At 36.5% G+C, this 16,297-nt stretch overlaps 1 protein-coding gene across 1 annotated transcript in view; it reads left to right on the forward strand.

Annotated features, from left to right (window-relative positions):
* The window catches only part of LOC128659253 (retinoic acid receptor responder protein 2), a 34,719-nt gene extending 24,356 nt beyond the window's left edge, over nt 1-10,363 (forward strand). Inside the window, exons 3-5 of the mRNA XM_053712928.1 lie at nt 3,695-3,793; nt 7,864-8,001; nt 10,021-10,363. Coding sequence (XP_053568903.1) covers nt 3,695-3,793; nt 7,864-7,965 — 201 coding nt within the window. The 3' untranslated portion in view covers nt 7,966-8,001; nt 10,021-10,363. The remainder of the gene's footprint in view (nt 1-3,694; nt 3,794-7,863; nt 8,002-10,020) is intronic.
* Nucleotides 10,364-16,297: the final 5,934 nt, after the last annotated feature.

Here is a 16,297-nt window from a genome sequence, read left to right on the forward strand (position 1 = left end):
CCTACAAACATGTGAGGGATTAACCCTTAGCTAAGATTCCATCATTATATCAACACATCAGTTTGATAAAAACAGATACAGATAATCAATATATATAGAACAGAGTTAACATTTCAAAATATCAATTTCAAATATCCATGCACTAGTAATATATAAAGTCTGTGGTATTATGTAGACCATGTCAATTAGAGGTCACTAAATATAATCAAAACTTATATTTGAAACTTACATTAAGAAAATACATTTGAAAAAGGCTATTAGTATGCAACCAATTGGAATTATAATAATAAGAGCACTTTACTCTCCAAAAAAGAGAGCTTATATTCCATAGGAAAAAATCCAATGTTTAAAACAGAGAGAATTAAATGTAGGTTCACAGATACTCACACTCAGTCTCACGCACATTCTCTCTCACTCACGCTATCTTTCACTCCACACAAATAACCACACACAAGTCACTCACTCTCACTCACAACTCCCACTCACATCCCTAATGTACTCAAAAACAGACGCACTCATATTATCTCACAACCACTTACTCACACTCTGGGACACACTAACACTGAGAATTATTCCTCTAAACTCACTACCTAACTCACAAGTGACTTCACACTATACTAACACTCACTCACACATGTACATTCACTCCCATACACTCCTAAAACACTTCCCTCACAGTTGATCAAATTCACATTCAATCCCACTCTAAAAACCACACACTCTCATTACCACTCATTCCCTCACTCATACAAATAGCTCGCTCATACGCTTTCAACAAAAATCTACATATTCCTACAGATAAATCTTCATTAGAAAACTAGAGCCTTAAATTCAAATGATTTTTCATATACCTTAAAACTTATTCCTTAGAAAGTCGAATAATGTGTCATATGGTACATTAGTTGAAATATATATACTCAAACTCATTGTATATAAACAATGAATTATACTCATCCATTTCTGCACAAATAATACCCTGCAATATATGCAACTAGTCACAGTACATACAAAAAGCAACATCAAATACAGTTACAAAACCACATGCTACTAACCTCAAGTTAACCCATGTGCATGTAGGCATAATGCTGTCTAAAATCAACCCGAGTAATATGCATAGGGTACTTAACTCAGAGAAATGATGAGTGATGTATACATATAGACATCTTGCATAAATTATTTCCAATAATTAATTAGATCATACTCTGAGTTAAGTCCCTTGGGTACTCTAGTTTGTAACTTGAATACCCAAAACATTTCACGTTTGCCAAGGATCTTGTCCCTGTCTCCTCCCCTAAGGGGTGGCTTAATCCACTCAATAGCTTGCCATCTGAATGTATCATTCCTTTTCTGATGTATGTTACTGAAATGTTTTACAAGGGGAGTCGTGGCCTCACCTAATTTGATGGTATACAAGGGGAGTCGTGGCCTCACCTAATTTGATATATATATATATATATATATATATATATATATTATGTGTAGAAGATTAGGTATATTCTACAGCGCTAATCCCTGTTATATTCAGGAATATAGTTAGACCTATTGTATAAAAGTGATAACAACAGATTTGTTTAAAATACAGCCTATACACACAGGAAATTTATATATCAAATTTCAATTAAAGGTGTATACAATCTATGCGGTATTCAGCAGTATTAGATGCAAAAATTTCTCCGAACAGGAATGTATCTATATATACATATATAGAGGGGAGATTAAGTTAAATCCCCAGCGCTAATCCCTGATATGGTAGGGTATGAAATCAATTTTATGTGAAGCGCACCACAGAAAAGATACAGGTGGCTATAGCGTACAGTGAAAGTATGGCAGATTGTCCGTATATACGCACTGGTGATCTCTAGCCTTATTTTTATATATATATATGTATATTCACAAATCAAATGTAATGGAAGTACTAATCATAGAACACATATACAGATTAATATTCGCACAGTCTATATAGTATTTGGACGATATTCAGGCAAGATTATTTCAGAGGTTCTTCTAATGCTGTATCCTTAAAAGGTCTCACAGTTCACTTACTTCTGTGCCCCCAATCGTATGAGGTAAGTGGTAGGCGTGTAGAAGGCCAGGTATAGGAGTAGTTTCCTTGGAGTTTCCTTGGATTCAGCAAAGTCCTTTCTCCTGTCCTCAACGTAGTTCAGCGTTATCCTGCTTCCTCTCACTTACACGGTACGTTCACCTTTCACTGAGGCTCCGGTGTACAAAGTTAGGGATAAAGGAGGAGACTGGACATAGTATAATACCGTAAAAGCAAAGGTATATTTATTAAAGTAAAATGTAGTACTCACAAGTCTGCCCTGTTGAATCTGGCTGCTCCATATACGTTGTGCACTTCTCGGTTCTGTTGGGGTGTCCCGCGGGCACTTAGTTTCCGGCTGTGCTACTACTGACAATTGTTTTACACGCTGCTTTGATACCTCATATTAGATTGAGGGCAGACTTGTGAGTACTACATTTTACTTTAATAAATATACCTTTGCTTTTACGGTATTATACTATGTCCAGTCTCCTCCTTTATCCCTAACTTTGTACACCGGAGCCTCAGTGAAAGGTGAACGTACCGTGTAAGTGAGAGGAAGCAGGATAACGCTGAACTACGTTGAGGACAGGAGAAAGGACTTTGCTGAATCCAAGGAAACTCCAAGGAAACTACTCCTATACCTGGCCTTCTACACGCCTACCACTTACCTCATACGATTGGGGGCACAGAAGTAAGTGAACTGTGAGACCTTTTAAGGATACAGCATTAGAAGAACCTCTGAAATAATATTGCCTGAATATCGTCCAAATACTATATAGACTGTGCGAATATTAATCTGTATATGTGTTCTATGATTAGTACTTCCATTACATTTGATTTGTGAATATACATATATATATATATATAAAAATAAGGCTAGAGATCACCAGTGCGTATATACGGACAATCTGCCATACTTTCACTGTACGCTATAGCCACCTGCATCTTTTCTGTGGTGCGCTTCACATAGAATTGATTTCATACCCTACCATATCAGGGATTAGCGCTGGGGATTTAACTTAATCTCCCCTCTATATATGTATATATAGATACATTCCTGTTCAGAGAAATTTTTGCATCTAATACTGCTGAATACCGCATAGATTGTATACACCTTTAATTGAAATTTGATATATAAATTTCCCGTGTGTATAGGCTGTATTTTAAACAAATCTGTTGTTATCACTTTTATACAATAGGTCTAACTATATTCCTGAATATAACAGGGATTAGCGCTGTAGAATATACCTAATCTTCTCCACATAATTCTCCTCTCGTGTTTAGAGCTTAGAGGGTAATTTCTTCACACTACATATTGTATATTCCAGCAGCTTTTCTCTACTACCTACACAACTGTGCGCCTCCAGCTCAGTTGCCTGTTTCTACAAGTACTGTGCTTTATAAAACCTTTTATCTTTTTATATATATATATATATATATATATATATACATAAAATAATGTCAACGCAGAAGGGGTGCCACCCTAGAAGTAACCTGGAAATGAGGGTAAACATTTAGACTAGCTATTAATATGAGAAGGGATAAAGTAACATTTACTCAACACTTGTTTTGGTAAATAACTATTTAAGATAAACATATTTTCATTTTTCATGGACTTTATAATTATATTATTTTTATTTTATTTTTCAGAGGACGTTTAGCTGTTTTTCCTGTTTCAAACTTGAGCATGGTTCACATAAAGTGATATCTAAATTTGTTGACTGCATCCCTGAGCGCCATCTGATAGAGGTAAGTGATATATGGGCAAAACTAAAATGGGATTAGAGCTCATCGTACGATTAGGTGATTATGGCACCACAATGCCACAGGAATATAAATATGTAGATTTTAATAACTAATAATAACCAGAAGTCTGCTCATGTTTGCTTTAAAGGACATAAAAATAAAAATTTAACTTTTATGGGCCAGATACAGCATTCACTTTTAAGAGGTTTTTCAATGTATTTATATTATCAAATTTAGTTTGTTTTTTATCCTTTGTTAAAAAGTATACATGGGAATGTTTAGGAGCAGCAATGCACAACTGGGAGCTAGCTGGTGCCCACATAGCCTGTTTGCTGGCTGTTGTTTTCAGTTGAAGGGGTTAAATAGCACGGTTCAAGGAGGTGAGGCATGTTGTAGTAACGCTTCTCACCACTTTCTGCAAGACCTGTGCTATTACAGGGCCAAAAACCCCTTAAGGACATGTGGTGTACAGGGTACCTCAGTTTATATACATTTTCCCACTACTAATGTCAGTCTAACAAGTCACTGCCCTTTTTAAGAAGAGGTACTACATCCAATCGTCTTGGAAATATCATGATTTATTAAAAAGAACAGCAAACAGTACCACTAGTCGTTCTCCTAAACCCTTGGATGAATATTATCTGGACCCAAAGACATATTTACTTTCATTTTTGATAATACAAATATCTTCTGTAAAAAGAGAAGTGTTAACTACCTTGCCCTTTATAGACAAAGTGGAACTAATCATGTAGGCAGTCTGTTATTTCCTTTTATCCTTCCATTATTCTAACATTGTTCGAATCTCACTATACCTCCATTTGCTTTTCTTCTTTCCCTAAAATATCCTAAAGAACGTGTTTTTCCCTGAATGTGTTGCCCATGACTTGTTATACCAGCTGCAGCATATAAAATGTATGAGAAATTGTTCATTTATGTTTCTTTTTGCAAAACAAATAGCTGGATTTGTTCTTTGAAACCACAGCCCATCAAAATAGGCTAAGCTTGCAAACAGATCAGATCTTGTTATTGTATCACTCAAATGCTTCCCTTTTTATCTCTGTCTCTGTACAATACTTAGAAAGAACAATTGAAAATGAACATTTTAGAGCTTTATCTCTTCCACCTCTCATTTTGGCTGTTATTTCTTCTGCTGGCTGTGTTTACATAGTTTGTCAATAGTAGCCTACACCTAGGTATATACATTTTCAGTACAGGTAGGGATACTGCAGGCTAAATCAGCTATTTAAAATGCCAATATAAAGGCTAAGGAGCTATTTGTAAACAATGTAATACACTCCAACAGGTAAAATGGATCACTGGGAATAAATTAAAGGAGAGAAAGTTTTTGGGTAAACTGTCCCTTTAATTTGATAGAGCATGCTTAGGATTTGGTTCCCTTAACCAACAACTCAAGTTATTCCCCTTGCAAGGATTTAATAATATACCTACTAGATAATAGGAACCTACAAGTCTTTATCCGGCATACCAAGGTCTCACAAAAGTATAACTATACCCTTTAGAGTCATTTTATTTATTTTTTATTCTTGTAATAATTGGTCTACACCTTATCCTGTTTAAAGGTCCATTATTCAAAATACTTACCTCCTGTTATTCACCCGTATACTTTTTACATTATCATTAGTTCCTTAAACCTAAAAAGTGAAGGTCAATTTGAATGAATTAGTGCCCGGTTTTTAATAAACCTATTAAAAACAAAGGCACTTTAATTCATCAAAAATGACATTTCACTCCTTTTCTTAAAAAACTTACCTTTCAATCCTGAATGCCACTCCAGTGATTCCCCCGGCCGTCGGAAGCCTCTTCTTATGTCAGAAATGACGAATCCGGCTTCCTCCAATCACGGCTTTTCCCCCCCCGGGGGGATCATGGCCTGATGCAATGTTGTGATTGGACTTGCAACGGGCGGAGGAAGCACTGCAGCGGCTGACAGGATTAAAAGGTAAGTTTTTGAAGAAAAGGAGTGAAATGTCAATTTTGATTAATTAAAGTGCCCTTGTTTTTAATAGGTTTATTAAAAAACATGCATTAATTCATCCAAATAACCTTCACTTTAACTCATCTTTATATTTTCTTTAACATAAAGAGTAACTCCTTCCAACTCATTTTCCATGTTTTCTATCTTCACTTAGAGTTGCCCCCTATTCCAGGATCCTATTAGTTCCTCTGACAAACATCAGGTCATCGGATATATCTGTAGCTCCTTATCTATACAAAATCCTTGCTAAAGCTTCATTAGCATAACAGGAAGCTTGTCACACATGTAAGGGGATTTAGCTGCATCATTCTATTAGATGACAGGTCAAGATTCCCAAAAGCTCTCTAGTCAAAATGGTTACTATTCTGAGAATTATTCTGAACATGGTTTAGCCAGAGTGTTTCTAACAGTCAATGGTTTACAAGAGCAAACAAGCAGTAAGGAAACCCTAGCATGTATGGATTCCTTGTGCAAATAATGTATACTGGGTTTAATGGCAGACTGGTGCAAATAAGCTTCCTGTACAAGTGGGATTCCTTAGACTTGTATCCAATTATTTATTGTTCTACAGCCAAACAGGACTATCATTTCCATGACCATAACCTTTTTGGTGGAGAGGAATAGCAGTGTCTGAAGTAGTTAAACACATAGGCTTAGATTACAAATGGAGCACGTTTGACATTAAAATTATAATTATTTAATTGTATTTAATTGTATTTAATTTAGGGAATTAATTTAATTATAGTGTAGTGTTATGTGTAATTGTAACTTAGGTTTTATTTTACATGTACTTTTGTATTTATTTTAACTAGGAAGTTATTAAATAGTTAATAACTATTTAATAACTATTCTACCTAGTTAAAATAAATACAAACTTGCCTGTAAAATAAAAATAAACCCTAAGCTAGATACAATGTAACTATTAGTTATATTGTAGTTAGCTTAGGGTTTATTTTATAGGTAAGTATTTAGTTTTAAATAGGAATTATTTAGTTAATGATAGTTATATTTATTTAGATTTATTTAAATTATATTTAAGTTAGGGGGTGTTAGGATTAGGGTTAGACTTAGGTTTAGGGGTTAATAAATTTAGATAGTGGCGGCAGATTAGGGGTTAATAAATGTAGGTAGGTGTCGGTGATGTTAGGGACGGCAGATTAGGGGTTAATAATATTTAACTAGTGTTTGCAATGCGGGAGTGCGACGGTTTAGGGGTTAATATGTTTATTATAGTGGCCGCAATGTCCGGTTCGGCAGATTAGGGGTTAAATATTTTTTTTGTGTTTGCGATGTGGTGGGGCCTCGGTTTAGGGTTTAGTATGTAGTTTATGGGTGTTAGTGTACTTTTTAGCACTTTAGTTAAGAGTTTTATGCTACGGCGTTGTAGTGTAAAACTCTTAACTACTGACTTTAAAATGCGGTACCAGGATTGACAAGAGAGGGTCTACCGCTCACTTTTGGTCAGACTCGTAATACCGGCGCTATGCAAGTCCCATTGAAAAAAGAGGATATTTGCGTAAGTGGATTTGCGGTATTTCCAAGTCTGGCCAAAAAAGTGAGCAGTACACCTGTACCTGCAAGACTCATAATACCAGCGGGCGTTAAAATGCAGCGTTGGGACCAGATAATGCTGCTTTTTAAGCCTAACGCAAAACTCGCAATCTAACCGTAAGTAAACTATAATGTTGTTTAAAATTGTATGATCTATGAATCATAAAAACTGAATGTTGTCGCTTTGAGCTGGATGACTGTAACCTTGACCAGTGCCAGCGACATCAAGAGAAAGTCCCTGAAAATTAAAAGGGGCAGTGTACTGCAAAACTTTATTCCTCTCAACGTGTTTGCAATGACTTGTTATTCCAGCTGATGAGTATAAAATGTGTGGGAAACTGTTTCTTTTAGGTTTATTTTTATATAAAGGAAAACAAAAAAAGTTTAAAAAAAAACTTTCATTTTTTTCTTTTATTCTATTTTCTAAAGTCCATTTTCAGGTCCATAAGAAACACTATTTATTTATTTATCTATCTATTTATTTATTTATCTATCTATTTATTTATTTATCTATCTATTTTTGCAGGAAAGAAATGAAAGGAGGAGAAAATACTGCAAAGAAGTGGAGGGCAAGAAGGAACAGGGTCTGGGTCTGCCAGGGATGGTCAGCTTCTCAATGTCAAACTGAGAATTCCTCTTCCAGATCAGGGTATAAGCTCACACGGTGAGAAAGTGCTGTTGTATAAACATCACTGGCCAGCTACAACATGTGACAGTGGTTTATCATATGTCAGTCCATGTGTATCACCTTCTGATAGCAATAATGCCAGGATGATGTTTAGTAGTAACCCCCATTTGTATGGCTGTATAACAATCACAGTGCTCACTCTCCTCGTGCCACTGAATACAGCTATTTATGGAGCTTCTGTACCCAGTCCATATAACATTGGGTACCTATGTCAGACAGATGCCAGTACCACGGCCCATTATTCTAAATTGTGACCCAGCACCCAATGCAATTAAACATAACTTGTACGCATCAGAAAGCTAAAAGAGGGAGAGAGGAAAAGTGACCTGAGGTGTGCCGTAGTCACATGGTCAGTATGCCTAAAAGGGGGCATACTCAAAGATAAAAGAGGAGGTTAAGGGATGGGTTTGTGTGGGAAACGTAAACGAAACGCACACAAAGAAGGTAGGCTCCTCTAGCTAAAATAAATCACGACTAATTAACCTTAACTACCCTCATATCAGCGGACTCACATCCCCACAAATCACAAGTATTCTTTACCGTAAAATCAGTGTTCCCACTATTAGCCCTAACTATTAGCCCTAACTGCAGCACACAAGCTGTCTAATATCCTTTCACAAACCCCCAACACACAAGGCACCGTCAATGAAATGTGTCCTCCAGCGCAACGATAACCAGGAACCTCTCATATAATATCTAATCACAATGCTTTCACACACACCTGAGAAACCGCAAAACAAAACCCTAATACAAGCTAAGAACTTGCCTAAGCAATACTCCACTGTAACCCCCATAAGTTGTAATGACCCTTCTAAAATATAAAAAAACACACAATCCTGCATTACAAACCTCCTTAAAAATCTAAGAAACCTTTCTACACATCCCCATCTCAAACCCAAAAAGAGACACATAAATTACAATATAGTGTTCAATAAAAAGCACATTTATTACAAATTATTTTTGAAGTACAAAATACAAATCTAATTTTAACATTCAAAGTGTAAAAAGTAAATGTTGTACAAAGATGCAAAAAGAAACGAGAAGCGAATAAAGGTTAAAGTACAATGAAACCGCTGCAGTTTGTTTGCTATTTGCTTTGCAAATAATGTTTTCAGTAACAGGGTTCCTATGTTAACCTTACAGCCCTCTCTGAAATCCTACATTACTGTCCAAATTCCGACTCTTTTCTGAAACATAGAAACAGATTTTGATAGCAGATAAGAACCATAAGTCCCGATATTTCCTAAAAGTGTAAACTTATCAAGTTTGTAGGATAGCTTTATGGTTATCCCAGGAATTAATTACTTCATATGATATCCTTATGCTTATCCCAGGCATTAATCGGTTAGTAAGATAGCCTTATGCTTATCCCAGGCTTTAAATACTTCATAGGATAGCCTTATGCTTATTCAAGGCAATAATTAGTACAAAGGACATCCTTATGTTTATACCAGTCATTAATTAATTCATATGATAGGCTTATGCTTATACCAGGCATTAATTGGTTAGTAAGATAGCCTTATGCTTATACCATGCATTAATTACGTCATAGGATAGCCTTATGCTAATCCCAGGCATTAATTGGTTAGTAAAATAGCCTTATACTTATACCAGGCAGTAATCGGTTAGTAAGGTAGCCTTATACTTATACCATGCATTAATTACTTTGTAGGATAGCCTTATGCTTACACCATGCATTAATTACTTTGTAGGATAGCCTTATGCTTATCCCATGCATCAATTACTCCATAGCATAGCCTTATTTTTGTCCCCGGCATTCTTGAAGTCCCCCACAGTGTTTGTCATTAGCACTTCTAATGGAAGATTATTCCATGAATTTGATGAAGTCTGTGAGAGGATGTTATTCCAGGCTGGAGAGTTTTTGAGGATCAGGCCTTTAGTGTTAAGGGAAGAATGTTTGTGCATATTTTCACAGTTCCTTAATGTTAGTAAAATATTAATTCTCTCTCTCTGTATTTGTCTCTGTCTTTTCAGCTCACCCTTAGATAGTGAAGAACTGATCGGTGACCTTCTCAAGACCATGTTTGGCTTCATCGCTATAAAAACTATATTGTTACTATTAGAAAATCTTAATGAGGACGTGTGAAGATTCTCACAATCATATTTAAAATTTCAAAATATATTTTTTGTGTTACCAATGGGCTTGCTTGATATTAATTGCTTAATGAATGTGCGTGTTATACAACTCAATATTGATTATGTGTATTTTTTATCATGTATTTATGTGATCTTTTTATTAAAAGGGACATGAAAGTCTAAATTAAACTTCTGTGAATCTGATAGCATGTACAAATAAAAAAAATCCACTTTTTTTGTTATCAAATGTGCCTATTTCAATTAATATCCTTTGTTGAAGGCTCCTTTTCATGAGAACATATTAAAGACAAGTAGGCTCAGGAGCGTGCACGTGTCTTGAGCACTATATGTATATAATTGTTACAGACACTGGAAAAAGTAATTAGTGAGGTCCCCCAATGATCAGTACCTGGGACCTCTTCTTTTTTATTTAAATATAAATACTATATATATATATATATATATATATATATATATATATATATATATATATATATTATATATTACATTTGAATTAACAAGAAGAAAAAACATACAACATTGCTTATTTACATTCAGAATGTCAGGTAGTATTAATAATCATAAGTCCAATTAGTCTCCTGAGTATAAGGAAGCTGAGATATTTGTTCAGAACAATATAAACCGAAGATAATAAATATCAGTACATTTGACAACAGAAGTGTGCCTATAAAAAAACAATGTTATGATGAAAGGGGGTATCGTATAGGGTGAGGGAAGGGGACCACAAACCCCATTTGCTAGTGAGTATGGAAATAATGTGTACGCCTAATGAGTAGTTACCATATGCGTCTGTGAAAGAGACGAGGGCATATCTGGCTGATTTGAGGAATCTTCACAATAAAATTTAACTTCCAGGAAAGAATTACATTTACATTGTTTTATGTTTGAGATATTTGTATTCCTCCAAGGTTAACATTTCATAAACTCTTTCAATTCACATGGTTTTGGATGGAAATAGGTTAGATTTCCAATGGCAGGCTAACAGAGATTTAGCCGTGTTCAATCCTATTTTAGTGTGAGTTTACAAGGGAATTTTGGTAAAGCATTTAATAAAGTGGTTCTTGGGGACAAAGAGAACTCATTGGAGAAGACTAACCTAAAATGTATCTCTTCGTTTTGCCAAAGGACGTGTATTTTGTGACAGAGCCACAATATATGAATCAGGCTACCTCACTCTCCACATCCCCTCCAACACCCATTGGAGGCTCTAGGATAAATGGTGTTGAATCTTAAAGAGGTTAAATACCATTGAAGAAGCAGTTTGTAATAGAACTCTAGGATTTGTGGGGAAGTAGACAATTTATGCATATTTAAAAAAAATGTATTCCAGTCTTCTTCTATCTGCGTTTCTAAATCTCTATGCCATCTATTAGAATATGCTGGTAGTAAAAACCCATTTGGGATTTGTAAGAGTTTGCACGAGGGAGAGTTGATTTATAAATGCCTCTCCTTTTAAACATATAATTTCAAATGGGGTTAAAGATTTAAGAAGATCGAATTTATAATCTAACATTTGAATAAATTGTGAAGCAAAAAGTGTTGAAAGTGGCGGCGTGGTGTCACATCCAGGGTACCAAGCTGCCCACGTCCTCTGAGTCACCCATTTGTTCCAGAAATAGTTTTAACTTTATGCTCTTGATAAAGGCTTCTTTTAGCCGGAAAGCGTTGAGCTGTCTTTTAAATAAAACCTGAAGCTGCACCTGAAGACACCTTTGTGATGATTTTAATAAAAGGCTTATTTTAACTGCAATCTTGTGAGTATAACCAGTTTGTGCGCCAACCACATTGTCTGAAATCTGCTACACTATTGTGAGCTCTTTTATTTTGGAGGTGAAAACAACAAGGTTGACTCAGAGGAGGTGGACAGCTTGGTTCCCTGGAGGTGACACAGCGCCGCCACTTTCAATACTTTCTGCTTCTATACACGGTTTGGGAGAACCGGGGCTGGCACAAGCACCTAAAGGGAAGTGCTAACATTGCTTCATACTTTATCCTTTCTAATACGAATAAATTGTGAAGGTTGAGCATACTTAAGCCAATTCGTAAACACCCCCCCCCCCCCAAATCTCTTTATCTCTCTCTTTCAATTAATTTGCCATTATCAAGAAAATTTAATAGTGGAATTGTGTAGTCCCACTCCTGTCTTTTATAGCCATTGACTAGCCCTCCCACCAGGTCTGCATTTAAGGATTTAAGGGGACTGGGAAAAGTGGAGAACATTTAGAAGAGATTTTACTATCTGATGTGACTATCAGATCTCACCTATTAAGAAGGTGACAATTGACATCTAAGTGAGAGTATTGTGGGAGCCTCAGATCTTTTTGGACCCAGCACAAGGAGCCTTTTTGTGGGTATTTTCAAAATATGTGAATCTAATAAAACCCAGGCTTTAGAATCTCCGGAAACCATGCCAGTCTAACACTCTTTGAAGAGTCACAGCATTATAAGAGTCACGCATATTCAGTAGTCCTAGACCACCAGTAGTGGTTAACCTATAGAGGATATTCTTGTTTATGCTCTTTCCTCAAATATAGGAATTAATGGCAATTTGGAGTTGTTTGATGTACCAATTTGGCAGATGTATTGGGAGGGCTTCTAGGAGATACAGAAATCTTGGGAGTGTAGTCATTTCTTTCCAATGGCATGAAGAGTCCACAAATACATTCAATTACTAGTGGGAATTCAACTCCTGGCCACCAGGTGGAGGCAAAGAGCACCCCAACAAAGCTTCAAGTATCCTCCCATTACCCACAATCACCAGTCATTATTTGCCTGCGTAACATTGTAGGTGATGTGTGAAGAATGTTTCTGAAGAAATCAAGTTGTTAATCCTTTAATGTGTACCTTACCCTGCAAGCAAGGATTGGGGTTATCCCGTGCCCATGTAATTCTCTTTAGTAAGAGTAATGGTGGCATTTAGAAGTTGGAAGACGGCAAGGTGGTCTTTGCTTAACTTCCAACATTTTTGCTACCCCTATATAGAAAACCAGTATTGGTTACTCTGTTTTTTCTTTATCTACAGGTCTATGTCAGTGAGGATTCTGTCACAAATGTTTGCTGTACCTGCCCTACAGCAGATCCACAGATAAGTGATTTTACCTTCTAAGTGAGAAGGATGCAGCACTTAGGAGTTCCTTGTTTTGTTTTTAAAAAAAGGATAATTTGAGAACAAGGTGGATCCTTATGGGACTGAATATCCCATTTTAAGTTTGGGGAGCAGTTCAGGGCACTGTTCTGTCACGTGAAGGCTTTTTTGATTTTGGCTATGGGGATTTGTTTGCACAAAGTTACCTATTATTTTGTTTGGGTAAAATCTCTTTAAGAAAGTTGTTGGACCGCACCTTACTTTTGCATTTGTGATCATGTGACTGCTCAGTTACTTCCTGAGTGCTGAACGGTTTGTAGCCGGCTGTTTGGAAGCTGGATTTTCAAGGAGTCAGAGCAGTTTTTCTGCCATAAGATGATTTTTCCTGCCGCCTGTTGCTTCTCTCTGATGGTTGCAGCTTTCTAGGATTTGCAGTTTGAAGAAGATTGTTTTATCTGCTGGTGTGGATTGGATTCCCGGTTACCGGTTGGGTGAGTCTCTCCACCATGGCTGGGTGCTGGTTTTAATAATTATTTAATATCTATGCCTAAAGTTGTTTTTTTATTATTATTATTTTCTATATAGAAATAAGAGTATAAGGAAAATAGAGGCTATTTGATTTTTAATATGGATGCCGATCCCTAGCTTTCTCTGTCATTTGATAAATGTCTTTATTGTGCAGATGCCCAGGTTATTCCTACTGTGCAATTTTGTTCCCCTTGCCTAATAAGGTTTTATTATCTAAGGATAAGGATTCCTTATCTGAGCCTTCTTTTTCTCAGGATAATGCTGTTCAGGGGTTGTCTCAGCCTTCCTCTAACATGACCCAGTCTTTGACATATTCACATGCAGTGCCCTGCGGTTCTTCTCAGTCAGTTCCTAGGAGTGTTTGTTTGCCTAAAGATTTTGCTGTGAAGTTGACTTCTGCAGTTTCTGCAGCCTTAAGTGCTTTACCTAGGTCTGGTAAAAGAGGAAATCTAAGAACATTTATATGGGTTCTGTTTCCGCCAAGACTGATTTTGGTTAGTCTTTCTCAGTTATCTAGCGAGGATCATTCCTCTGCAGCTTCTGGGGGCAAGATCTCTGATTCGGAATCTGCATTTCCTAGTACTGTAGATTCTGAAAAGGTTAATTTTAGATTTAAACTGGAGCATCTCCGTTAACTTTTGAAGGAGGTGTTAGCTACTTTGAATGACTCTGAAATTGCAGAACGCTATAAACTGAATAGAGTTTTTTATGTCAAACCTAGATCTGTGGAGGTTTTTCTGTTCCAGATCGTGGGCGCGATCCCGCGCCACCCGTAGTTTCACCTCGCACATCGGAGTATTACATATATGGCGCCGGCAGTTGCTAAAGTGCCGTAAGTCTGATAAACCAGCTATGTACAGAAATGAGCGTAACTACAAATTTCTGGAGTCGCCAGTTACTTATGGCACTTTAGAAACTGTCGGCGCCTAAAAAACTAACTAACTTATCAAATCTCCCGTAACTGTCTAACCTGCCTCCCAAAAATCAGCCCGATACGTATACCCCTATATCCGCAATCCCCCCTCTCACTCCTAATAATAAATGTATTAACCCCTAGACCGACAACCCCCCACAACACAATAGGCTTAATTATTAACCCCTAAACCGCCAATAAACCTATCCTAGTATTAACCCCTAAACCGTCGCTCCCGGAGCCCACCACCACCTACATTATATGTATTAACCCCTAAACCGCCACTCCTGGACCCTGCCGCACCTAAATAAAGTGTTTAACCTCTAAACCGCCGCTCCCGGACCCTGCCGCCACCTACATTAAATATATTAACCTCTAATCTGACCCCCCTACACTGCCGCCACCTACATTAAATGTATTACCCTCTTATCTGACCCCCCTACACTGCCGCCACCTACATTAAATGTATTACCCTCTAATCTGACCCCCCTACACTGCCGCCACCTACATTAAATGCATTACCCTCTAATCTGACCCCCTACACCGCCGCCACCTACATTAAATGTATTACCCTCTAATCTGACCCCCCTACACCGCCGCCACCTACATTAAATATATTACCCACTAATCTAACCCCCCTACACCGCCGCCACCTACATTAAATATATTACCCCCTAATCTGACCCCCCTACACCGCCGCCACCTACATTAAATATATTACCCCCTAATCTGACCCCCTACACTGTCGTCACCTACATTAAATGTATTACCCCCTAAACCTAAGTCTAACCCTAACACCCCCTAACTTAATTATTATTTAAATAAATATAAATAATATTAATATTATTAACTCAATTATTCCTATTTAAAACTAAATACTTACCTATAAAATAAACCCTAAGATAGCTACAATATAATTAATAATTACATTGTAGCTATTTTAGGGTTTATATTTATTTTACAGGTATATTTGTATTTATTTTAACTAGGTACAATAGCTATTAAATAGTTAATAACTATTTAATAGCTACCTAGTTAAAATAATTACAAAATTACCTGTAAAATAAATCCTAACCTAAGTTACAAATACACCTAACACTACACTATCAATAAATTAATTAAATAAATTAACTTCAATTATCTAAAATAAAATACAAATAAATAAACTAAACTATATTACAAAAACAAACACTAAATTACAAAAAATAAAAAAATATTACAAGAAGTTTAATCTAATTACACCTAATCTAAGCCCCCTAATAAAATAAAAAAGCCCCCCAAAATAATAAAATTCCCTATCCTAAACTAAATTACAAATAGCCCTTAAAAGGGCCTTTTGCGGGGCATTGCCCCAAAGTAATCAGCTCTTTTACCTGTAAAAAAAGAAATACAAACCCCCCCCCAAAATTACAACCCACCACCCACACACCCCTACTCTAAAACCCACCCGATCCCCCCTTAAAGGGACAGTAAACCTAAAAAATAATGTTATATAATTCTGCACATAGTGCAGAATTATATAACATTATTTTAGTGCTATTGTTATAAAACCTTTTTTTCCCTTTGAATTTTTTAAAAATATGCCAGTTTTACAGACCCGCTCTCTGCTCTCTGCTGAGCGGGTCTGT

This window comes from Bombina bombina, chromosome 5 (genome assembly GCF_027579735.1).
Source record: "Bombina bombina isolate aBomBom1 chromosome 5, aBomBom1.pri, whole genome shotgun sequence".
In the NCBI taxonomy this organism is placed as follows: Eukaryota; Metazoa; Chordata; class Amphibia; order Anura; family Bombinatoridae; genus Bombina; species Bombina bombina.